The sequence below is a fragment of the Lagopus leucura genome, unplaced genomic scaffold (genome assembly GCF_019238085.1).
Source record: "Lagopus leucura isolate 7727_CA_CO unplaced genomic scaffold, USGS_WTPT01 Super-Scaffold_739, whole genome shotgun sequence".
NCBI lineage: Eukaryota > Metazoa > Chordata > Aves > Galliformes > Phasianidae > Lagopus > Lagopus leucura.
In genome coordinates this window covers 19,221,734-19,246,749 of record NW_024962255.1, presented here as the reverse complement: position 1 = coordinate 19,246,749, position 25,016 = coordinate 19,221,734, and the positions used below count along the sequence as shown (strand labels likewise).

Genomic DNA, 25,016 nt, shown 5'->3' with positions numbered 1-25,016 from the left:
GGCCGGCCCGCTCCCGGTTCCCCGCGCCACGCTCCCCGCCGCCGTCGGAGCACGCCGCCGCCGCCGCCGCTCGGGCCGGGCCGGAGGCGCGCAAGGGATGGCGCGGTGCCCGCCCCGCAGCCGCCCGAGATGCGTCGCGGGAGAGCGCGGCCGCTCCGGGGGAAGTTGAGGGCCGCTCCGGCGGCTGCGAGGGGGCGGGCGGCGCCGGGCGGCCGAGGAGGAGCCGGAGCATCCCGGGCAGCGCGGTGAGCCGGGCGGTGGGGCTCGATGGGCAGCTCGCACCGCCATGGTCATCGCCCTCAACGGCAGCCACCTCTACGGTAACCTCCGGCCCTTCGCGCTGGAGGAACCGCGGACGCTGGGCGGCGGGAGGATGATCGCCGGCTCGTGGCCCCCGCGCAGCCTGGCCAAGCTCGGCCCTGGCGGCACTCCCCCGCCGCTGCCCGCCGCCAGCCCCGCGCCCGGGAACGACTCGCAATGCGGGGAGCAGATCCTCAGCTACGGCAACGTGGAGAAAGTTGTCATCGGGGCCGTGCTCAGCCTCATCACGCTGCTGACTGTCGCCGGCAACTGTCTGGTGGTCATCTCCGTCTGCTTCGTGAAGAAGCTGCGGCAGCCCTCCAACTATCTCATCGTCTCGCTGGCCCTGGCCGACCTCTCAGTGGCTCTGGCCGTCATGCCCTTCGTCAGCGTGACTGATCTCATCGGTGGCGAGTGGATCTTCGGGCGCCTTTTCTGCAATGTCTTCATTGCCATGGATGTCATGTGCTGCACAGCCTCCATCATGACCCTCTGTGTGATCAGCATCGACAGGTGAGCAACCCCTGCTTCAGCCATGCTGGGGACCCTCTGCTCCCCACTTTTTCCCGAGGAAAGAAGAGGCTCTTGATGAGCCCAAAGTGCAGTGCGAGCCCTGCAGTCTCTTGTTTGAAGGAGCTGGGTGCCCCGTTAGCCCCAGTTAGCCATGCTGCTCTTCCCACAGAGCCTGGGAGGTCACAGCTTTACAGCTGTGTGTGGTTTCTGTGGCTGCCTACAAATAAAGCAAGCGAGCATTTGTTGCTGCTTTAACATGTGCAACGTGTGTCTTCAGGTGCATTATAGCAAGGCTGAAGCTGAGCTGTTTCTGAGGTTGATGTCTCTGTGAGTCACTGGAGTTTGGTGGAGTTTCACCAGGTCAGAGCTTGCTCAGGAATTACAGCTCATTGGGTTTTTACCATTATTCTGGTACAGCCTGGGAATAGCTGAGTTTCAAGTAGCAGAACCACTTTGGACAAGTAATCTTATGACTAAAGGAAAAATTGCTTTGAAGTATTTGCCTCTCTCTATATATATCTTCAGTTCCCCTTAAAACAACAAACAGGATATCCTCGTGGACAGCCAGCTTCTTCCAAAAACTAGTCCAGGCAAGCATTTGGGCAATAAGAAGGTGTAGATAGGCTACAGGAGGAACCTAGGTATTTCTGATGTTAAGGCCATCCCTGAGATCTCACATATGCCCATGTCTAAGCTCTCCTCTGCAGAGGAAGGCTAACATATTCCTTTAATTCCTGAGGTCCAATCTGAAATCAGATACAGCCTGTAACTTCCCTTTTGCACAGCCTAAATTATATGCCAGGCATTTTAGCATCTAGAGTGAAACTGTTTTCCTTACAACTCAGCACAGCTAGCAGAAAACAAAGAACTTCCTAACTGTAGGAATTGTAGGAGTTTATCAGAGTCCAATATCAGTTGCCTTGACTCTTGTCTACTTCAGAAAGTTTTTGGGAAGGACTGCACTGAGTTTATGCAGAGAAACAGTCTTTCAGAAGAGTCCAACAATAACTGGAGGTTGTTTCATTCATTTCAGGTCAGTTTCTATTCATTTCAAGACTTAATTACTTTGTAAGCATCCCCTGCTCTGATGTTCTCTACTTTGTGAATTCTGCGTGGCTAGCAGTTATGTGAACGCTGCAAAACATCTTGTAGCAATGAAATCTACAGACAGACTTTGACAGCATCAAAGGATTTTGTTATTGTTATTTTTGCTTTTAACTTAATTCCAGTATTGTAAGAAAATACAAGTAGACTTATCTTCCTTCCCAGTGTTGTTCTATTTTTCTCACCTTGTCATTTTTGAGATAGGTCATTTCATTTTCCCATGCTTGCAGCATAAAATATTTTCATCCATTGATCGTTCTTGATGTTCGTGACTGAGCTCTCCATCTCTATTTCTAATAACCTTCTTAAGACAGGTTAACATCATTAATCTCTCTTAGCCAAATAAAGATGTGTGGCTGATTCACTTAGTAGCAATGGAGTAAGTCATTTTTCTTCCTTGTCATTGCTTCGCTTAACATTTGAGCTGACTGCTGTGTGCTAAGCAAAGGCTTCTGCTGAGCTAATCATGGGGATGAGAAGGTCTCTCACTTTTTCCTTTCCTTTATATTCCCCCTCTCAAATAAAAACTTACAAGAGATAGAGCTGTGTATTTTGAACAGAACATAGCCTATTATAAATGACTGGTTTTTATTTACTGGTTTAAACTAGAATCATTCTCCTCTTGTCTGTTCCTGCCTGTATTTCTGAATGTTTGTTTAACATGATATCTTCATAATTCATTATACCTTTTTCTACTTCCTACTTGAAATCAAAATTCTATCAGTTCATCAGAATGCTCTAACCTCTGCAACTCACATCCATTGGATAGTTAATATAGGTAATGTTGTAAAGAGAAGGAGACAAGCCAGCAATTCATTAGCAAAATGTCTTCACCATTTGGCAATAAAGAATTTTAAAATTCCATGATTTGCAATCCTATTTAAAAATAAATAATCTTAAACTGCTGTGAGAGTGCTCAGACAGACCAAAGATGAACTTGAGAGGTTAAGTAGTCTTTGAATGGGGAATATGTGGAAAATATGCAAACCACGGAGTGCTGATGAAAAATAAATGTGAATGATAAAGTGTCACCACTGTAAGTTAGTGGTTCCAGCTTACCTGCTATTCACACATTTGTGTAGTTAGGAAAGTTTTAACAAATCAGGAGACATACCTCTGAAAAACAGAGTACTACTAGATAAAGTAGTGGCACAGGAGCTAGCAAACCACAATGCATGAGGTGCATCAAAGGCCACTTTCCACAGGTATGATGGAAACAGTTGCATGTTTTATGTTACCTAGGAGAAGAAGATCTCTGGTGATAAAGCCCTTATAATCCCACTGCAAAGAATAAAAATATGAAATGAACCAGGAAATTCAGAAGCAGGGGACAAGTGAATAAAATTCACCATGGTTTCAACATGGCCACTGTCCTGTGTGCTGTTAGATACACTTAAACCTAGTAGCACAATTTAGTAGTACTATTGTCTCCTGCTTAGAGAGAAGGGACAAAATCTGTTAAAACTGAACTTTTTTTTCCAAATAACTAGGCTCATGGGATAGTTTGGGAAGCCTTTGTCATCTGGTAGCATCTCTCCTGAAAGGAAGGATACAGCTGTATTAGGTAGTGCAGAGTCAGCAGGCAAGTTGAATGTTTTCAAGTTTTCATTATTAAACCTAGGTTATTCCCAAAGCAGATATCACTCAAATGCAAACAGCTGAAAAAATGTTACTACTGAATTAATCTAAACAAAAGCTTGATTACAAACCGTTAGGCAAAGTTTTTGTGGAGAGGTAGTATGGTTTGTTGGACAAACAAATGTAGCTGGTAAGAAAGAAGTTTGAAGCCCATCCAAAGAGGATAAAATAAGTAAATTCCAGGGGCTTTTTGATTTGTTTTACTTGCAGAGGTATAAGCTGTTGGCTCATGTCACTGAATGCCAGCAGCTGGCAGGCCTACTGCACGCGCAGAGATTGTACTGCACAGCCCTTGGGGACAGACACATTTTTACCTGAATTTGTAGGAAAATACAGATTAACATGGAGACTACAAGTGGACAGGTTTGATTCTGTTGCCTGGTCAGACACGTCCCACGTGGCCTGTTCCAAAGGAGTGTTCCACTGCCTGAAATTATACAGAAAGGTCTTGAAGAATGCCTTTTACTGTTCTTTCCTTTTCCTCCTGCTTTTATTTATTTATTTATACATGTAGCAGAGTGTCAGCAAAATGCATCACTTGTGTTTATAAGCAACTGGTTGACAGAGGCCGGCAGGACGGCAAATGCAAGGCTTCCCTTTTACAGCAGCAGCATAGTTCCAGGTTTAGGCACCATGTCAAGTTTTTCACCTTCTCTATGTTTAAACACAGGTTCCCGAATAGGATACATATTTGAGAAGAATGTTATTGAGGGCAAGGGTTTGAGATTCAAACACAACCTATCTTTTGTCTGAATAGAGCTGCTTGTGCTTTTTTAGGTTGCTTCTGCTCTAAGCTGTATAAATGTTAAGACTGCAATCATGCTAATACGTAGATCTCTGACTTCGTACAGCATTTACAAGGAGAGGCCAGTCTGAACAGGTCATATAGTTATCTACATAGAACTGAACTGTGGGGTGATCATGAGAGAAAGTCCACAACAATATCAAGTTATTGACTATTAGGGTTTTTTATCTCCCTTTTATTTCACAACACAAAAACCTTCACAGATCTTTATTATGGTGACCTGACATTAACATATTTTTCAGGAATATCTGCCTCATTTAAGTCACTTTGGGAAGGAAGCTATCTGCTTACAGGCAGAAATAAGACCAGACATGACATATGCAAGTGTGTTTCCACCTTTCCAAATTTCGTAAGGATTAAACAAATAAGGCAGCTTGATACCTCCACCATCACTATCACCTCTGCTATACTCTATCCATGATATGAGTGGTAGCTCTGGAGAAAGGTAGGAGTTACTGAGACTGGTGAAATATTTGTGCCTCACCGAATAGTAAACTATTTAAAGCATTTCTTAGTGGGCTTTTGTTGTTGTTTGTTTGTTTGTTTCCTTTTAAAGCTCAACTTTTCTGGCTCTGAATTAAATTATATTGCATTTAGATTTCTTTACATTTAAGAGAGCTTGAACATCAGCAGGGAATCACAAGGGAAAATGCAAAGCCTGTCTTAGTGGATGAATGAACATCAAAAAGGAATTAATTGAATTTAATCAGGTGTTGTTTGCCTGCTGATTCATCATGTTATTCTGACCCAAGATAACTACAAAATCCTGTTTTGGAGAGTATCCACTGAATAATTGCATCAGTAGCAATTTTTAATGCAATTTAAAAATAACTTTTTGCCTTAGAAAGTAATAAAGCAACATAACTATAGTTGAAGAATTATAACACTTGCTCCACACCCACATAAATAATGAAACACTTTTGGGGGAGCTTTACCAGTTTGTATCCTAGCCAACAATGTATGACTATTCCAGACTTCCTTGAAATTGATGAGGATTTTCAATTCTCATGCAAACAGTAGAGTAATGTGGCTTTTTGTTGTTCCTGAGATTTTTATATACAAGAAATGCGCCTCTTTCCTCTCTCTGTATGATATCTTTTACGATGTTCCATGTAACTATGAATAATTATGCTTTACCTTAGCATATGGATGCCCCTAAGTTCTCACCCATTTCATGTTCCTGGAAGCGTGGCTGGGAACTAAGGAGTGCTCACAGGAATAGCTTGTGCATAACTTGTAAATAAAGTCTTCAGCACTTTAAGTAGCATCCAGGTGTCTACTCTCCACTTACATCCAAAACCGATTACCTGACCTGAAAATGTTGTCAGCAATATCCTAAGCTTTATGACACCTAGAAGGTCTGTGTGGCTTCTGTTCAGAACAGAACTCTTTTGCCTCTAGGCCATGGGTGAAAATGCTGCAGGCTGTTCTGTTAACCCTGCTCTTCAGAATATATGTGTAGACAGGTATGCACAGCCAGATACCAAAAAGTCCTGTATGTAATTTTTTTAGGATGTAGAGTATACATAAGCACTGACATGCAATGTTCCCAGCTCCAAGGCATTTTGTTCAGTATACAGAATGGAACAAGGTACACAGCAGAAATCTTTATCATTGCTTTAGGCAGTTCTTGTCCTTGCAGTCCTATGGACTAACACCAGCCAGATCTGTGCTGCTTGCTAGGGATTTGGCTTGAGTAGGGTCTCCTCTGAGACCCTGTGCTCTTCATTTAGGGAACCTTGGTAATGGATGGATAGAAGAAACCAAACAGGCTGTGGGCAGTGAGTCTTCTAACTTTCACTTCTTTAATAGCAAAGTGTGTTCCTTTGTGTCTTTGCAAGGCATAAGCTGTCAAATCCTGCAAGGAGTGGAGGTCCTGAAGTTACTGAAGGCTTCAGAAAAGTAGAAAGCTTTGATTCATCTAAAAATAACTCAAGAGAGAAAAACAAAACAAAAACAAAACAAAAAAAACCAACAAAACCAGAAGGAATTACAGGAAAAGTATGTGATGGAGTCACTACAATTAAAGTCTATTGCAGAAAAAAGTTATTAATATGGCAGCAAATTCCTAAATGGCAGAGGCATTCTTTCCATTGCTCAACCCAACAAGAAATGGTGTTCTTTCTGAGTCTGTAAATAACTTACGTCACAAAAGGTACAGGCAATATCGATACACAAAATTGAAAATCAAAAGAAAAAAGCAAAGCAGATGTTTTTTATTCCTTTCCATGTAGATTTTCTAATTTAGTCAACTTGAAGAAGAGTTACTCACGCTGTAACTTGTTCTTGTCCATAGGGATTGTTCTATTACGTCTTTGCACAGATATTAGGCTTCATAACTAACCTTGTCATGCACAGTAAAGAATAGGAGGTAGTAAATAAAAGGTGTTCTAACAAACAGGCCTTTTACACCAAAGCATGTGGAAGTTGTGTCATTCTAGAGTGGGAAGAAATATAAGATCTGAAGTTTGGCAGGAATCTTATGACTGTGTTGGAGAGGATGAAAAACAGGGGGAAGCTGGAAGACATTCTTTTGCTGTTATGTGTGCATTTAAAAAGGGAACCATGAAGTGTGTAGATGGAGGATAACCTGCAGGTGACAGGTAAAGATAACTGCAGTTGATCATGATCCAACATGTATATTAACAGAGAATAATAGTTCAGTAAGTAGCAGGAGATTTCAAATTACACCACATTTACTGAATGCCTTTTCTTGAAACTGGCTTGTTGCATTTTTCCCCCACATTCCAAACTATCTTCTGTTTGCTCCTACCAAAGCTTAACACTGTATGAGCTTTCCGAAGTTATTTTTGGGTCTCTTCATTCTTGGGGTATCATCCAGATATTTCAAAGGAGCCCTATATCCCGAGGTAAGGTAATGTTAATTCACATTTTTGCCAAACAGGGCATTGTGGAGACATTTGAATAGTGTATTTCTTCCTGTCGAGAACACAAAAAGAGTTTCCATAAGTGAGATTGGATTCACTTAAAAATTCGCAGGAATGATACAGTGCTGGAAACACTTCTCTGTTTTTGAAGGGGACTTTCAGAAATATCTTGTAACATAAATAACAAGAATGCAAATACATATCAGACTATCAGACAGGTGTACAATGTAGTGTAGCCTATGTACACTGATACCAAATTTTATTTGCTCAGAGTATATTTTCTTGAACTGAACAAGGAGGTATTTGTGGTCATTATACAGCACTTAAAGCAAGACTACTCATACTGCTGGTAATGTGTTTTAATAGTTTTCTAAAGGAGCAGAAATTAACCAAAGACTGTCTTTGAATTTTCTGGAATAATTTTCTCAGAAAAAAATATTTCTTTTTGTAGAAATCCTTGTTAATTGCATAAGGGAAGTATCTTGTTTCTTGAAAAGAAAGCCAATATTATTTTTAATATTGCTCTTAAGTTTGAAACACTTTATCAGAAACATTTGTGCCAACTTTTTAAACAGAACATCTGACTTAATCAGCAGTTTTGATAGTGGACATATGTCTCTTTCTGCTACAAACTCCTCAAACAACTAAGACCAAGGAGTGGAATTGCATGGTCTGATATCTAAGTCTACAACATATGATCATCACAAAGCAGTTCTCAGTACAGTTTTTTTCCAAATGGTCACTAGTATTTGTAAGGAGAGGATACCTTCTTTTGGCTGGAAGGCCGAGATTTCAGTTTTTCATGTTGCATTGCGAAGCCAGTTTCTTCAGAAGGATTGTACTACTTTTGCCAAGCTTGACACACTCAGACTGGCAAGATCTCTCATTTAGGTTGACTCAGTTACACTGAGACATTTGATTCCTAGTAGTATCATTGCAGAACTTCATGGGAAGGTTGCTGCTGGTAATGCAGTGGGCACACTTCAAATATAAACCATATGTCTAGGGAGAAAGGAGGAGAGAGCTACCTGCTTTTAAATGAATCTGAGCATCAAGTCAGCCAGTAGAAATGCTGAATATAACACACTTTGGTTCTGCCAGCTCAATTTGAAGCTTGAGTTCAAACTGGTGTTAGGTCACAAACTGGAGGCAGTATTTGTTCTCATAATAAATATTGTATGTTATGGCTCTTCAGAGAGTAAGAAAGAGAACTAGACCACTTTATCATTTTATATATATTACCCTTTGAGTCCTATGATTGTAAAGACTCTTAAGAAATGAGTATCAGGATGTTAATGAAGAAATATCTTTCTTGAAATTCAGAAGTTGCCTTTCTTGGCCATAGATAACAACAATGAAAATGATGCAACAATTTGAAATCATTCATGAAGAGTGTGAATGTACAGAACTGAACCTTTTGCAAAGATAAGGGAAAAAATCTTCAGTTACAGAGTTAAAGGCACAATGATTTTTATAGCTCTTTGCCACTAGTTACATGCTCTTCTCTTTATTGACTTCACTACAAGATTTGTATGTATCTGAGTAAAATTTGGTTTTATTCTGTTGGAAGCATTATAACAAAATTAAAGAATGAATGCAGCAGCTTTGATTTTTCTTTTCTACCTTGCTGTTCCATCAGGAGGCTTTATATAGAACATCTTGATTATCTGATACATATGGGTGGTTCCATAAATATTAGCTCATATGTAAATGAGGCAGTGATTCACATCTAGCAGTAAACAAGTTTTCTGGGCAATGTGCAGAGAGGAATGAAAATTCTAATAGTGCCAGCTGTTCTAGTAGCATGCAGACCTGAGACATGCAGGGAAATTAAGTCAGTACTGAATATGTTCTTTCTGTCTTTGTGGCCTCTGCAATCAAACTGTGAGCTAGCACAAGAGATCACCAAGGGGGTTAATAAATACCACCATGTACAGTAATTTGCTCTATGTAAAGCAAAATGATCATGATTTGTGTAAAAGACAAAAGCAAGAAGGGACATTATGAAAATAACTTTTTTTAAAGTAATGAGAAACCAGGGTGAAGTCTATTCTTAGAGGTACATTGTGTCTCAATGAAAAAGCTGGCAACAGTTTTTTCCTGAGATATATCAAGGAAATGGGTGGTTTTTGGTACTGTCAATAACTTGAAATCAAGTTTTTTAGCTTATAGAAGTACAAATTAAAAAGATAACCACAAGGAGAGTTACTTGTCTATTTTTGCTCACAAATTTTCATGTTCCTTTAACGAATCATTGGGAAGTGAAATTGGAGCCATGTGGAAGGTTAACACTTTTTCTCAGACAGAATCACAGAATCATTAAGGTTGGAAAAGATCTCTAAGGTCATCTAGTCCAACTGTCAACCCATCCCCACGATGCCCACTAGCATGTCCCACATCTACATTGTTCTGGAACACCTCCAGAAACCATGTCTCTGCCACATCCCTAGGCAGACTGTGCTAACGCCTGACCACTCTATCAGAAAAGTTTTCCCTGATAGCCAACCTGAAAAGCTGGGGAGCTGTTTGTCCTGTAGGGTATGTCAGGCTGGGGAGCCTGAAGAGAGGAGCAGGCAGCAGTTAGCTTTGCCTTAAGGGTGATGGAAAACTTCTCAGGGACCAAAGGAAGAATTTGTTGGATCTCAGACATTCACTGAGTTGGGTAAAAGCAGAACTGGAATCAAAGGCTTGACTGCAAGGGGACAGTTCTTGTGGGAGAGCTGCGTACAAACCTTACTTCCAACTCACCACATGATAACAGATGTAACACATAAATGTACTAATTTTCATTTAAATACCTTTTGACTTTTCTAAGTTAGAAACTCGCCAGTTGAACTTGTTTTTGTAGAAGATGTAGCTCATCATGAGGTCTCCACCCAACAGCCTTATATTCAGTTCTGCTGTCCTTACTCACGCTGAAGAACATTGATCAGTAACCTTGCTGGCAATGGAATCATTACTTCTCATCAGCTGAGTTTTAAGTACCTTCATTCAGAGATATGGCTGTTACCATTGCAAGAGAAGTGGAACCCCAGAGACAGAGCTTTCTTTAAGTGCATTATTTATAATCTGACTCCTTTTCATTAGAGAGCCATTAGAAAGTAGGGTCACTGGATTTCAAAATACGGTTTGCACATCTCTGGAGACAGATGCAAAATGTAAATGCAAAAAAGAAGTCTGTCTGTAATGTGCTTTTACTAGTTAGAGGACTAGGAAATGTAGGGATTTGTGAATCAAAGCAAAGAACGTTAAAAGATTTACTCCACTATCCATTATTTAGAAATTGGCAACAGGCATAAAAATTAGAATGAAGAAGTGGAAGTAATGAGCACAGATAACAGAAGTATATGCTATTATCCAAACTTGTAGTGCAATTTGCAACATAACTGTCATCATGAATACAAACCATGAAAATATGTTGTTGCCATGAAATAGTTCAGATATACAGACATTTACACATTTACCAGAATAATTTTCTATAAACAGTTCTTCATGTGGGTTGCTAAATTTTGTTTATTTGCTGTAGAAGTAGACATTTAACAAATATTTGAAATTCGAAATCTCTGAACAAAGTCAGCATGTGTTGTCTGGCCACAAATTACTTGGAAACATTTCTATGTGTGGCCCAAAGCAGCTGCTGACAAGATGCAAAGCTTTTATTTAATAGCCTAATAAGATGTTTTGATCTAAAAATAATACAGCTCTGGCTCTAAAGACTTTATTTTTGCACTGTTGTGTACTTGTACTTCAGTTTCCTTTTTACCTTAATAGTATACATTTGTAGACCCACTTTGCAGCACAAGCAGTTTTATCAACAATGCTAATTGTAGTCTCTCAAGAGTCTATTGTCCTATATTAAAAAGCTATTTTTGCTGAACGAGTCTGATCATTAGCAGAACACAAGCTTCTCTTTTTTCCAAAAGTAATCCAAATTAAAATGGCATGGTAGACTGTTTGCCTGTAAATTAAGCAATATAAAAGGAGGCTTAACATTTCTGAAGCCTGGTACTTGACATTAAGACTGCACTGCTGCCTAGGTAGTGAAATGAAGACAGCATATTATCAGGTAACCAAAACGCCTGCAAATCTTGGTGAGCTCCCTGAGATCTCTATAGGCTCAGCTGTGGTGATTCATCCCATACTGAGAACAAAGTTCTGCTCCTAAGTTCAAGTACCTGTTTGAAGATGTTAGCCTGGCACATGAGAGCTGTGATTATTGGAAACTGTAGGTGCAGCAATACATCTTGGGTGTTTTGGTCTTTATCCAAACACGGTTGATGCCACCACATCTCAAAAGAACCTTGGAGTTGCCTGCCTTCTGCTGATACAAGCAATGGGAAGATGTACTCACCAAGAGGTGAGAAGAGGTTCCTTCTGCTTCCTTCTGCTGATCCCACTTATTTCATGGCTTCCACATGTGTTGTAGCATCTGTAAAATGAGGAGAGAGGAGAGGGTCCTTGATAATCTGAAAATTCTGCTGTCATTGAAGACTGGAAGAGGAGATGGTCTATCATGAGTTGTACCTATTTCTGCTTTAGCATAAAGTTATATATCTAAATTCTGGAATGTTAAAGGGCATTTTAAAAGAACTGTTATCATGAAACACAGTGTGGCTCTTATTCGTCACATAGCAGTGCTGGATAGATACCTGTCAGTATGTGACTTCAAGCAGAGGCAGCTTATTCTTCCAGCTTTTTGACGTGGGGTGACTGAGTTTCTTATAATCTGGAAATTTATTACAAACTCCTTGTTTCAGCCTTGCAAGCAAGATTTATTTGCTGCTGTTCACAAGCAGAGCATCACTGATCTCAGTCAGACAGAATGCATTTATGCTGGAGGAGATGCAGTGTTTTTTTTATCTCAGATGTTTTTATGAAACTGAGTTACTTATATATTTTGGCTGTTTCGGTACCTCCATTGCAGTCCCAAAGTTACCATTTCCCTCTTTTATTCTGTTTGTGGATTTCCATCTTTTTTTCAGCCCTAAGTGCATTGAGAGTTGCTTTGTAAAAGGGTGACATCAACGAAAAGTTTGTTTTACACTAAAAGATAATGACAATATTTTAAAAGCACTTTTCAAGAAATTACTACAATTAAAACTCACTTTGCTCACTTTCTAGGAACAGCAGGTAAATGTGGCTAGCATTTCCACACCTGGCACTGTAGAGAAACCCAGACAATATACAGACACTGCAAAAGATGCTTTGTGCCTTAGATTTTCCTGCGTATGCTAACAGCACCTATTCATGTATACTGTGTTTTTCTTTCCTTCTGAGCTTTGGCAAAAACTTAAATTTGGGGTAAACATTCTTAATTTTTATGTACCTGACCCAAATAAACGTAGCAATATCTTCCTGGGATTTTTTACAAATTCAGATCTGCCTTCAGGCAAATACTGCTATGGCCAAAGCAAAAAATGTCCAAGTAAATCAGTTCTAGATTGAGATTCACCCATATTGGGGTTCACTAGGGCACTTGAAAAATCGTTGTCAGAAGCAGCAAAGAAGATGATTTGGATCATATCCTTCCAACATTTTTTCTGTCTCTAAAGAGACAGGAATTTGTCTCTATAGAGACAGGAAGAGAAAGAAAGAGGAGGAAAAGGGAAGAAATATGCTAGAAGGGGTTCTTCCTTAAGTGCTTTGTCTGGGAAATTATGTTTAAATTGTTTGTATTCAAGGAAGGAAAAGAGGGGACATAAATATCAGCACATTTAAATAAAGCTATTCCCTGAAGATACTTTGTTTTAATACAGTGGTATTATCAATTCAATGGACTGTGACTTTTCATTTCATTCATCGCTTACTTATACTATGGAAATTTCTGAAATGCTTCATTTAATTGCACTGAAGAGATCAGTCATGATTTTCTAGTTGGAGTTGTAGGAGGCTTTCATTTTGAAACACCATTATAACTTTCAAAATAATTCCTTTTAAGCTGACGTTTAGTGTCAACCCAAGTGTGACTCATGCAGTGAAGCTGGAGAAGATCACCTTAGCCATTTTTACATTATTCGAATCTAACAAGGGTTTTCTTTTTAAAAAACACAGCTTTCATAGCTCTGAAACCAAGACCCCACACATTTTCACTGAAGATACCTGCTAGCTTACCTCAAGCAAAACAAAAAACCCCTTCTTCCTGAGAACGAGTTAATGACCTGGCATCCCACCTACACCAATAATTCTGAGGGACTTTCCAGGCAGCATCAGGTGCATCCCACCTAGGCACCGTCCTACATGCTGGCCACAGGCCCTTCAGTACCTTCTCTGAGGCCCTCCTACACTTTGCTGGGCTTTTCACTTTTCTTGTACATCTTGGGACCCACCTAGCTACCATACACAAAGGAGTCATCTTTATATGTGTGCTTGTGCATGCATGTTCCCGCATGTCTGTGGGAGAAGACGTATAGTGACACATTGGCCAAAATGTGTCACAGACACTGTGTGCATCAGCATGTTTCACTGCTCACTTAAGGTATGCTTGTGTTGGTCTTTGTGTGTTATACTGTAGAACTGAGAGTGAAAACACTGATATTTTCATTACAGCCTAGGTAAATGCTTGCACACAGCAGGAGAGCCCCAGGCCTGAGGCATGTCTGGTGGTTGTCTCCTGGCACATCTCCTACATCCTGGCTGAAGTCAGCAGGTTGGCCAGGAGTCATGAGCACTCATCTTTGCCACAGGACAACGCCAGCCAGGTTATGGGAGGGAAAGAGATGTGTGTTCCTTTAACACATTGTGAGTTTGAGAAATAAAACTTTTTCTGAAGTCAGTAAAGAAGGGGGAAAATATGGTTGATTTAGAATTAACTCTGTCAAGAACCTGAAATCTTCATTGGCTTTGATGATGGCCTTGGGCATGAGGGTTAGGAGGAGCCAAATGATGGTAACCTTAAAGAGGAAAGTACGGATTTGGTACATTTTCCAGTTCTAATCTGCAAAACTTATTCTTTTAATTCCTCTCTGTTCTTTTGCTAAGAGGAACTGTGTCTGTATAGCATAGTAGCCACTGCATCTCAATTGATGCTTCAATTTACTATGCCTCTCTTTTTACAAGGGCAAAGCAGCAAATAAAACTTTTCCTACTAGCAACTATTCCCAGTCTTTACTGCACTGTTTGTGCCTGTCAACTGGACAACTTCTGTTAGCCTGCTGACATCCAACTCATATTTTTCAGTTCAGGAGCTTGAACCTTACCTTCAGTCATATAAGTGGCTGAGACCAATGAGTAAATAGATCATCTAAAGCTTTGGATCCTCTAATTATTCAGGCATTAAGTAAAAGATAGTGGTTAATGCCCATCTTCTGACAGACTATGTAATGGCAAGAACAATTAAGTGTATTGTGCAGGAGATAGAAATGCTTGGTAATAAGGATCAGAATGTGAGATTTACTCCTGAGGAACTAAGGGCCATCATAAGGATGACTTTGAGTGCTAAAGCATTCTTCCCTAATTTCTTTATTACAGCAAAGAAAGAATGGATCCTTTCTCTGCCAGTTTCTTACCAGCATCCAGTGTTCCAGTCTTTCATTCCATCCTTCCACTTGCTATTTCTGGTTCTCTAGTCTGGGAAGAGAAGAACAAACATAAGTAAAGCCCAGCACATCCCTACCTTTTCTGCCACTTGAGTTCCATGTAACCATGCAGTGACACTTCCAGTCAAGCCTCATCCCTCCTCAGTGGCTTTTGAATCATATGCATTCATGCTCAAAGTCTTTGCTACTGCTCCTCAAACTCAGTGCCAGAGCTGCTACCTTCAGCCATGGCACATCAGTTACGAACCAGAACAAGCGAGTGTGTTTTCCTTTAAATTCTTTTCCTGGAGAAGGCTTTTCCCTACTTCTGGTCTCCTCCGGTGGTATCTGAGGGCTAAAATATATTCTTTATCATCACAAAAAGGGTCCAAGCATCTTATGATAACTGATGAGATACCTCATCATACACAAGGAAGAACAAATCGTCACATAGACCCAGGACTCTATGTACCATTAGATGCTTAGATGTTGCAGTTGACAATGGCAAGTTGCAGGGCATTTTTTTCTAATCTTCTAAAATACTTCTGAGCAATAAAAAGGCACTAAATTTGTGGTAAACAGAAATACGAATTTTAAACAAAATAGCATCTTCTGATACAAATTGAATACAGTAGAAAACAACCATTTTGTAGGTTCTTGATGTTTTTTTTTTTTTTCCTCGAGTGAGGAATGACTTATCAAACAGCATAAATCATACTGTGTGTGTGTGTTGTAATTTGTACTTGATCATGTATCCTGATTATACACTTTTCCAGTTTTGGGAGGGAAGAGCAAATTAAGAAAAGCCCTTTATCCCTTTTCCCACTTCTCCTTTCGCTATTGGTTGCTTGTTCTCACTGGAGAAAAATTGAGAACAATGTTACTAAAAGGGAATTTCCAGATCTCTGAGAGGTTGAAAGGTCAGAAGTGTACAGAGTGCCCAATGATATATTTATAGAGTTTTTTCTAGGAAAGTGTGAAATTATTATTTTTTTTCCCCTCAACTTCATAAATGCTCAAGCAGTATAAAGAAAAATGGGATGCTACCCATGTGTGGCTTGCCCACTTCTAGAGTTTTTGAAGGGCTAGATGTTGTTTATCAAGTAGTGGGGTGCGAAGCGCCTTTGAGCTCTCTGTATAATTAATCCTACTCCAGTCAATAAGCAAATCACACATGTATGCAGGAGACCAGAGATTAAGAAACCCAGAAAGCGAGTTGAGATGCTTTGAAAACAATTACAAATGAGAAGTGTAACATTACCGTGTACCATACCACTTCATTGTATAATTATTTACCAATACTCTTCAGTTTTCAAACTAGTTTATATTCTAGGAGGCTGCTGCAGGATGCAGAGAACTGAAATCCATTTCCCTTCTTATATCCTATATTTACATCATTGGTGAAGATACAAGAAAGGAAAGTACACAGATACTATGATAAACAAATATATTTGATGAGAACAGTTTGTTCCTTAATAGTATTTAGTCTATAATATAAAGTATTTAATTTGAGTAATTACATAATACTGTTCAGAAAGTGTGTGTTTATGCATCATCTAACATTTAGGCAGTGTTGAAATATAAACATCATGGTTAGATCTTTTCTTCCATCCAGCATATCATTAGCAGTTTGTAAGGTAGCTGAGAACAAGGTAGTGGCTGGTGACAAATACTGTGACGACCATGCAGAGGGAAAATGAAAGGCAAAGGGTAAGGTCATCTGTAAGAAATTTGCTGAGGCCTAAGAAAAGAGAAGAATATCGTTTTAGAAATTGCAACTAAGATAAGAAACAAAAAGACACTGCAGATCTCTTTCTGGAAATACAGCTGTTACACATTTGTTAGAATGAAGGCAGACATATCCCCCCATCTGTGGAAAAGAAGTCCTAGATGAGTAGGGAAAAATTAAGAAGAAAATATACAGGGCTGAGAGAGAAATGGAAATAAGGCAGAAAAAGAAAGTGAAATAAAAATGGAATGAGAAGAACAAAAGAATGAAAATGAACTAATGTAAATAAAGAAGAAAGTCCATGGAAATACAGGAAAACTGGAAATATATAAGAGAGGAGAACATAATCTACTGTGCAAATTATATCCCTTTAGAATGAGCAGATGTTTAGTTTTGATTGATTTGAATCTTCCCCCACTACCAGGAAAGCATACATTTCTTGAGTTCCATCATAAATAAACAATTATTTTTCAGAAAAAGAAAAATCATATCAGAACATGCACCGTGTACAACAGCAGTACAGTTTTTAGCTTGTGCCCACTCCAACAGCAGGAACGAATGTCTTCCTTTCATAAAGAGAGTTTATTTATAGGAAATGTATTTAATTGAGAGCAAGAGAAGGAATTATGGAAAATAGTTTTTTGGCTCAAAACATAACAAATATTTCATTCTAATTCTTTCAAGCGTCAAAATTTAAGTATTGCTATTTCAATAAAAACAATAACATTGGAATAAGTAACCATCTAACATTACAGATACAAAAGCATTCATCTAATATCTTTCTTAAGTTATAACATTCAGCACTGACTAAGAAGGAGAAATTAGAGCCTTATCCATTTCTAGCAAATGCGATTTGGAAGCAGAATGTGGTGACTGTGCTGAGACTTGCTATTGCTATGTACATGGAAAAGATGCAGTGATGGAGCTAGTATCCAGTGGTGGATACTAGATGGAGAACAGTAATTAAACATCATCTTTTTTTTTTTCCCTTCAGTAAGGGTTTAGTTTTGTTAGCCTTTGTCTCACTCTGAAATTGCACAACACTTATGTTTAGGTTTTAAATACATACTCTGTAAGCTGTCATACATGCAATGAAATCGGTAACTTTGTTCACTTCTGGGAAGCAGAAAAGTATTTATTTTCCTGCCTCTGAAATATATCCTCTTCCTGAACAATACTCTGTCAGTTATCGTGAAGAGATTATGCAGCAAAACAGCTACCAGTAACATACAAAAATTAGCAAGGTCACTTTTCACATTGTAACACTAGTCATGCACTTTAATGCTCATGTCTCACCACTTACGTTTTTGTGTGTTTACCCCTTTGCTTCCATCTCAGTTACTTAAATATGTGATGAGAATAATATTTTCCTCATCATTATTTAAATGCAGTTCTCTGAGACAAAGCTTCTTCTGTTTAGAGCGTACACAGTAAAAAGACAATTCTCTTTGTGGGGTGTGACACAGCTGTAACAGAAATAATACATTATATTATTGTTTCAGCATCTTATAATTAAGTTGCCATCTAGTATATCAAAACATAAGCACAAAAATAATAATTCCAGATAGATCAGTATTCTGGATTCATTTCTGAATGCTGGATAGCTTTCAGGAATGACATCGTGCTTCTAATCTTGCTATCTCTTAATGGTACATTGAATCAAAGGGAAGAATTATGGAAGATCATGAAAGAATCACAGACACTACAGAAAGAGCAGTCAGTTTGGATCATTCTTCAGAATAAGTTATTATTGCAGATGAATTGTTAGGGCTGCATAGCTCTGGGTTGGCAAAGAAGCAAATACAAGGAGCTATGGATTGAAGCTGGAAAGCTGCTGGACTGGAAAAAAAGAGTACAAAAAGCAAGTAAGCATTTTTGTGCCTTTAAAAAAGAACAAAAGTTTTGTGACTTAAAAAATAGGAAGAGCAGAGAGAACTTTGTGTTAAGCTCAACTCTAATTCTAATAGGAAGTGATAGAGATTCTCAATAGAAATAGCTGTAATATGCATCTATATAATTTCCACTACAGCTTTTCCAGTTGTGCTCCATAATAATCCAATCTGCTTCATAAAAATAAGGTCAGACAGTGACAGGTGCTAAGCTGATTCTGGAGCAGTCTGGTAGATTGGGTGACAGTGACTAACCCAGCCAGAGAGATTCTTAGAAACCATTGTGCACTAATTGAAATTGAATAGCATCTCCCTATGAGGCATATAGAGACTAGAGACAAAAGAAATGCATGTGTGGGCTTCAGAAAAAGCGTAAGTGATCTCTATGTGGTGGTCCATTCAATCTTTTATTGGGTTGCATTGGAGCCTTTAAGACAGTTTTAATGCTCTCAGCTGTTAGATTTTCTTCTACTCTTTCACTGACCTTTCACAACCAAATAACAGAGTTAAACTGGATCATCCTATTTCTATTTTCTTTCTCTTATTGATGACATAGTTATTAAGACTCAGTTTGCCTTCTAAGGATTTCAGAAGGTTGGGGGAATAGACCCATCTCAAAATTTCGCTGTAGTTACAAACAGTTCACCATTTTGCAGCCTAAATATAACCGATGTATTTAGCTTTCTCAGGTGGGAACAAAAGAAAAGATTTTCTATTGCTGAAAAAAAGAAACCAAAACCTCAGGTTGAAGCCGCAGAAAGTAAACGTTATGCTTGGTTAACCTATAATACTACCATGCCTGGCACTGCTTTCTATTCTTTGAGAAATATTTAGTATCTTCTATGTCTATATAATTGCTAATCACTTCAGTCACAAATGGAGATTAATTTGCAGATTATAAAAAAGATCTCTCTGAAAAGTTTTTCTTGTAATGAGGAGATGCCTATGCAAACTCACTTCAAAGTAGTGTAGGTAAAGCAAACTTTTCACTGTTTTTTAAGTTAAAGAATTGTATATATGTGTTTGAAAGAAAATAAATGTCATCAAACATTTTATCTATTTTCATAATACAGCAACACTAAATGGCACGCAGTGGCCATTCAGTTTTTGGTTTGGTAATCATTGTGCCAGCAGTAACATAAGTCAGCCATCAGAGCAAGCAAATAGCTTTGAAGAGAATGAATGGGAAGAAGGAATACAAAAAAAACCACGATGTGCCAGAAATGGAAGCCAGGATCTGTGGTTTTCTGTTCCTTCTGTGACATGCTCTCTGCCCTCTGTTTATGTTACAGCCTAACACTTGCTGTAGCATTAGGGATATTGAGCACACTAATAAGAAACAGCTGTGAGATCTGCAGTTCAAATGACAACAGAGTCTGTGTAATCCCTGGTGGATAAAAACTGTTCTAATACATTGTTGTAATGCACTGACACCAAAAATCCAGAAAGAAAAAACAATAATAGCAATAATAATAGCAATAATAATAGCAGTAACAACAACAACAATAATAATAATGAAAATAAAATCCCGAAAAACCCCACAAACTGACTGCTCTCAGGAAAAAAGGACCTACTCATTTACCTCTTTCACTGTTGGTATTCAGCAGGTAAAAGTGGCAAACGGTGGTTATTCATCATAGCTGATGGCGGCTCTCCAAGGAGGAGCTCTGCACCTACATTTGAGCAGAATCACAAAGAGGGGATGGCAGGTGATGGCCATTCTTCCTGGGCTGAGCACCCACACCACAGGAGGCTGTTTCTGCTCCTCCAACAGGGAAGAGGAGAGACTGAAGAAATCAAAAGAAATTAGCCCAGAACTGGGGATGTGCTCATTCATTTAAAAAGAAATTTACTCTCCCCTTATTTCCCTTCATTGGATCTATGTGGTCTGCTCTTACTCTGAGCTATCTGAGCATGGGACTGTCTTCCAGATGTCAGTGATGTAGTACAAGAAAAGTTCCCATAGTCTTTCTGTCACTGTATCCTCTAGATACTAGCAACAGGTTGTCCAAGACACTTCCTTCTTGTGTGGATGGCTGAGATATATGAAGTGGGCTTTTTAGGGAATTTGACTTCATCCTTTTCCAGCAGTAATGCCTCAAGGTGTTAGATATTTATGGAATGATACTGTAAGTTCAGCTGATTCACCTGTAGTAATCTCTGGAAGGTAGTAACTAAGAATTAAGCATTAAAAAGTGTATTTTTGCAATGCATTAGGCAATGCTTTTGAAGCTCAGGAATGTATTAAGTCTTGGACACTCTCTTGTGTATTAGACAGCAGAAGTGATTTACATTATTTTGAAGTTGCAAGTAAGTTTTCAAGGGTAGTGGATTTCATATAGAGATGAAAAGATAAAGTTCCTTCACTTATGCCTGCTGACTTTTTTGTTCCTATCATACTACATTTAGCAAAATGAATAAGATAGAAAGGATGCTGATGTATTTTTATTTTAATTAATGTATTTTAATTTCAAGTAGCATTTTTGAAGTTCAGATAGCTTAAAAAAAAAAAAAAAAAAAAAAAAAAAGAGGTGCCAGGGCAAAACTAATGCATTTTAATTCTTTTCAGTATACTTATGCTTTCATGAATTTTTAGACATCAGTCATCATGCAGTGTGTGCAGCCTACAGATCTGATTTTTACAGAAATCTGCTTTAACTATTTTGGCTACATAATAAAATTCACCTCGTAATCATGTTATTTTTAATGGCCAATCATATATTAGCTAGAAAAATACATACCTCAGGAAGGTGGATCAACTGTTAATGATTTTTTTTTAAGCACTGCACCGTAAGCGACACTTAAAGCTTTCTGTAGAAAGGGTGCAGTTAACTCCTGTGCAGCTCTCTCATGCTATGCTCAGACAAATGTGAAGGATGTGCCAGTGCTGTCCCAGAAGGGCTTCTGCAGCTGCTGTAGTTACATTACTTACAAGGGTCTAGCCCTTAGATAGGTGAAAGATAGGTGAACTCTAGAACTTCACACAATTAACTCTGCTCTCCTCCATCTTGGACCACCTTAGACAAGTCCCCCTCCTTAGCAGTGCAAGGAGTTTTGGCCATGACTGTGAAAAACAGAACTCTCCATGGCACGTACCGCATGCCCAGACCACTAGCACTGGGGTGATGGCTGTGTTCTAACGCTGATGGAGACGTGAACAAGAAACAGTCTTTTTTAACACCGTGATCAATGTTTATAAAGCCTATTGCTTTAATTGCAGCCAGTTTTAATACTCCTAGCTCACAGCACCATTGGGCGCAGCTTCACTGGCACAATACTGGGCTGCTGGAGTTTGCTCATGCATGCTGTCAAGAATAGGACACAATAAGTTAATTCTCTTCTTTGTATAAAACTTGCCATGTCAGTAGTGTAAGTGATAGTGACGTCAAGAGTGACTGTTATTACTCATCAAAACAGGTCACGAAATGATGAATCCTTTTGCTTCCAAAACTGTAACATACCTGGGTCCTTCTATAAAGCAGCAGCACTGGCCATAATTTACTGCATTGCAGTAAAATCATCAGCGCAGCATTCTGCAGAGCTATGGATACACTCATATTTTGATTTGCTAGGTGAGTAGAGAGAAAAAGTGCTCTGAAAAAACATTTATATTCTCATTGTTATGTTTCTTATTTGTAACCTTCCAAAACCTTCACTGTGTAACTAAACACTGCTACCTCTTGAAACCAAAACCTTGTGAAACGTTTATTTTAGGAGAAATTAATTGCATAGATTTTCTTAAAAATTCTTCCTTTTTGGGAGGAGGAAGAAGAAAAAGAACAATGAGAGAAGTTTATGGGAATTCACTGGTAATTTCCAGCAGAGCAGAAACCTAATTTCAAAGTATAAATGTTTGGGGGAGGGAAGGAGAAAAGGGAAAAAAAAGCAAGCATCTAATTCCATATTCCAAGAGAAAAATCCTTTCATTAGAAAGAACATAAATATATCTTATGCAGTTGAGAGTAAATAGGCTTAGGATACTGCTGTCCAGCTACATAAGGCAATAGTAAGAAACGTTTTACTAGAAAAAAATATGTGGCTTAAGCTCTGACAGCTTAGGAAATGTAGTTGTGAGCAGGCTTCACATTTTTTATGGAAACTTGACACTCTATAGAGATGTTTCTTATCTGTTTGAAATTATTTACCATTCTAAACTTAGCTTCTGGTAAAATGTTTTTTTCCCCAGGTCTTCCCAAATCAACACTGCAGTGGATTGTTATTTTGTTCAGTAGAAGACAGCATGATAAATAAATATCATTTCTAATTAAATGATGATAAAAAGAATAGCTGTAGTAGTGAAATTATCTGTTCTTGGCATAAGTTTACAGTTTGTAATTCCTGCCTGAAACATGAAGGTAAGATCAGTTTAGAGGTAGAGATCTTCATAACTTATCAATGCATAAGGTGAATGAAGGTTAAGGTGAATGCATCTTTCTTTTAACTTAAGCATTCACTCAAAAAATATACTCCTTTATATCTCCTTTGTGTATGGAGCACTCTCCTGTACATCATTTATTTCATAAATTAGCCAAATAAATTTGGCTTTCAGAATTTCCTTAGTAACAACAACAAAAGAATTATCTATACGAAGACTGTACAAATGCATTAAAATCCCAGTCCCTTATGGCTAGAGATTTCCCTCTAGAAAAGAGCTTTTAGAATACCAGCACTATACAGAGTACCAGCACTATAAATCTTAAAGTGAAAGATGCATATGAACTCACAAATTTGAAATATATGCATTGAAAAGGCTAAAATAGAAACCTTAGCAAAAGGTGTTAAATTTAATGGCAGACCACGTGAAATAACTTTTAGCATTTAATCACTGCACTGCATAATAACTCTGTGTTGTCATTTTAGGTACCTGGGAATAACAAGACCGCTCACATATCCTGTAAGGCAGAATGGGAAGTGCATGGCCAAAATGATCCTGTGTGTGTGGCTCTTATCTGCCTCTATCACCATACCCCCGCTCTTTGGTTGGGCCCAAAATGTGAATGATGAAAAGGTCTGTTTGATCAGCCAAGATTTCGGCTACACGATTTACTCCACGGCAGTTGCATTTTATATCCCAATGTCAGTGATGCTTTTCATGTATTATCAGATTTACAAGGCTGCCAAAAGGAGTGCTGCTAAACACAAGTTCACCAGTTTTCCCAGGCCAGAAGAAATGGAAGGGATTTCTATGAATGGAGTGATAAAACTGCACAAGGAATCTGAAGAATGTACTAATTTTTCACGACTCCTGAAGAATGACAAGAAAAACATTTCCATTTTTAAGAGAGAGCAGAAAGCTGCCACTACTCTTGGGATTATTGTTGGGGCTTTCACTGTGTGCTGGCTGCCATTTTTCCTCCTCTCGACTGCCAGACCCTTCATCTGCGGTACAGCATGCAGCTGTATCCCACTGTGGGTTGAGAGAACCTTTCTATGGTTGGGTTATGCAAACTCTCTCATTAACCCTTTTATATATGCCTTCTTCAATCGGGACCTGAGGACAACTTACCGCAACCTCCTGCAATGCAGATATAGGAATATCAACCGGAAACTATCGGCTGCAGGGATGCATGAGGCTCTGAAGCTTGCAGAAAAGCCAGAATTTGTTCTGTAAGGTCACTTATCTTTTGCTATGATCATTTATTGTTTTATCACATTAGCTTTTCCCCTCAGATTTGAAAGAAGAGCAAGAGGGAAGAAGCAGGCATCTCGAGCACTGTGAATCCAGTCACCAAGAAACTGGAGGGTGGCATGGCTCTTTCCTGCACAGCCCACCAGTCATAGTGAACCTGGAAAAACAAGAAAGCGACATAAAGAAGTTGGGTTCAAGGAAGAAGAGCTGAAGTGCTAAATAGCAGAAAAGGGAGGATAAATGGTAGGGCAAGTTTTTTGGGCTGCTAGTAAGGAAAGAGCAAAGTTGCTCAAGCCAACCCTTTCTTTTGTTTTTGGCCTTGAAATTTTTGCTGTAATAAAGACTATGTTGAAAAGTTCAATATAATTAATTGCTTTCCACTTTGTTAATATTAAAATAAAACATATAAGATGAATCTGAATTGGAGAAGTTGTATTGCTGAGAATACTGTTTATTAAAAAGAAAAAAATCTCCTCTTAAGATTTAATCTATTGGATTGCCTGGGAATAAAGTACATCATGAAATCTAATGCTGCCTTTGCGCAGCAACCGTGACACTGAAGGGACGCATCATACTTTGAAGGTGAATATTAGTTTAAGTAAATTGACATGGACTACAGTTACTGCTGCCATGCAGCATGATTAGCTGCATTGCTTCTGTGGCAGGTAAAGACCTTGTCCTGCATTGCCAATAGAACAAATGTCTGATTTCCATTTGTTTCAGTAGGTGTCTGGTCTTTGTCTGTCTTTGCTTTCTTAAACTCTTCTTTTTGTGAGTTGAACCCTTCTCTAGAGAGAAACAACTATCCATGCTCAAGGCTTGGTTTCTATTTATCTATGGCTAGTCCTTGTTCCAGTACAATAGTACAGTTAATTTACTGTCTGGGAGCACTTCTTTTTTCTTGGGATTGCTTTCCTTCCTGAAGCCACTAAGAAGATGAGATTAAGACATCTAGATTTTATTCCTACAAACTGATTTTGGTTATCACTTCTGCTTAAAGTGGTTTA

At 38.9% G+C, this 25,016-nt stretch overlaps 1 protein-coding gene and 1 long non-coding RNA gene across 9 annotated transcripts in view; one reads left to right on the top strand and one right to left on the bottom strand.

Moving 5' to 3' along the window:
• Positions 1–280: 280 nt before the first annotated feature.
• On the top strand, positions 281–24,406 carry HTR7 (5-hydroxytryptamine receptor 7). Its single transcript, XM_042862999.1, has 2 exons — positions 281–813; positions 23,241–24,406. Exons 1-2 carry the CDS (start codon positions 287–289, stop codon positions 23,989–23,991), a joined length of 1,278 nt encoding a protein of 425 aa, XP_042718933.1. The 5' UTR covers positions 281–286; the 3' UTR covers positions 23,992–24,406.
• LOC122175368 overlaps positions 427–25,016 on the bottom strand; it is an 88,411-nt gene continuing 63,821 nt past the window's right edge. For 5 of the 8 annotated variants that reach the window (XR_006177390.1, XR_006177392.1, XR_006177394.1 and 2 more), the window contains 5 exons: positions 19,963–20,053; positions 17,795–17,957; positions 14,754–14,814; positions 11,600–11,677; positions 427–3,982 (listed from right to left, as the gene is read on the bottom strand). This is a non-coding gene — a long non-coding RNA (uncharacterized LOC122175368). The remainder of the gene's footprint in view (positions 3,983–11,599; positions 11,678–14,753; positions 14,815–17,794; positions 17,958–19,962; positions 20,054–25,016) is intronic. The other 3 variants (XR_006177393.1, XR_006177397.1, XR_006177395.1) reach the window with 2 other exon arrangements.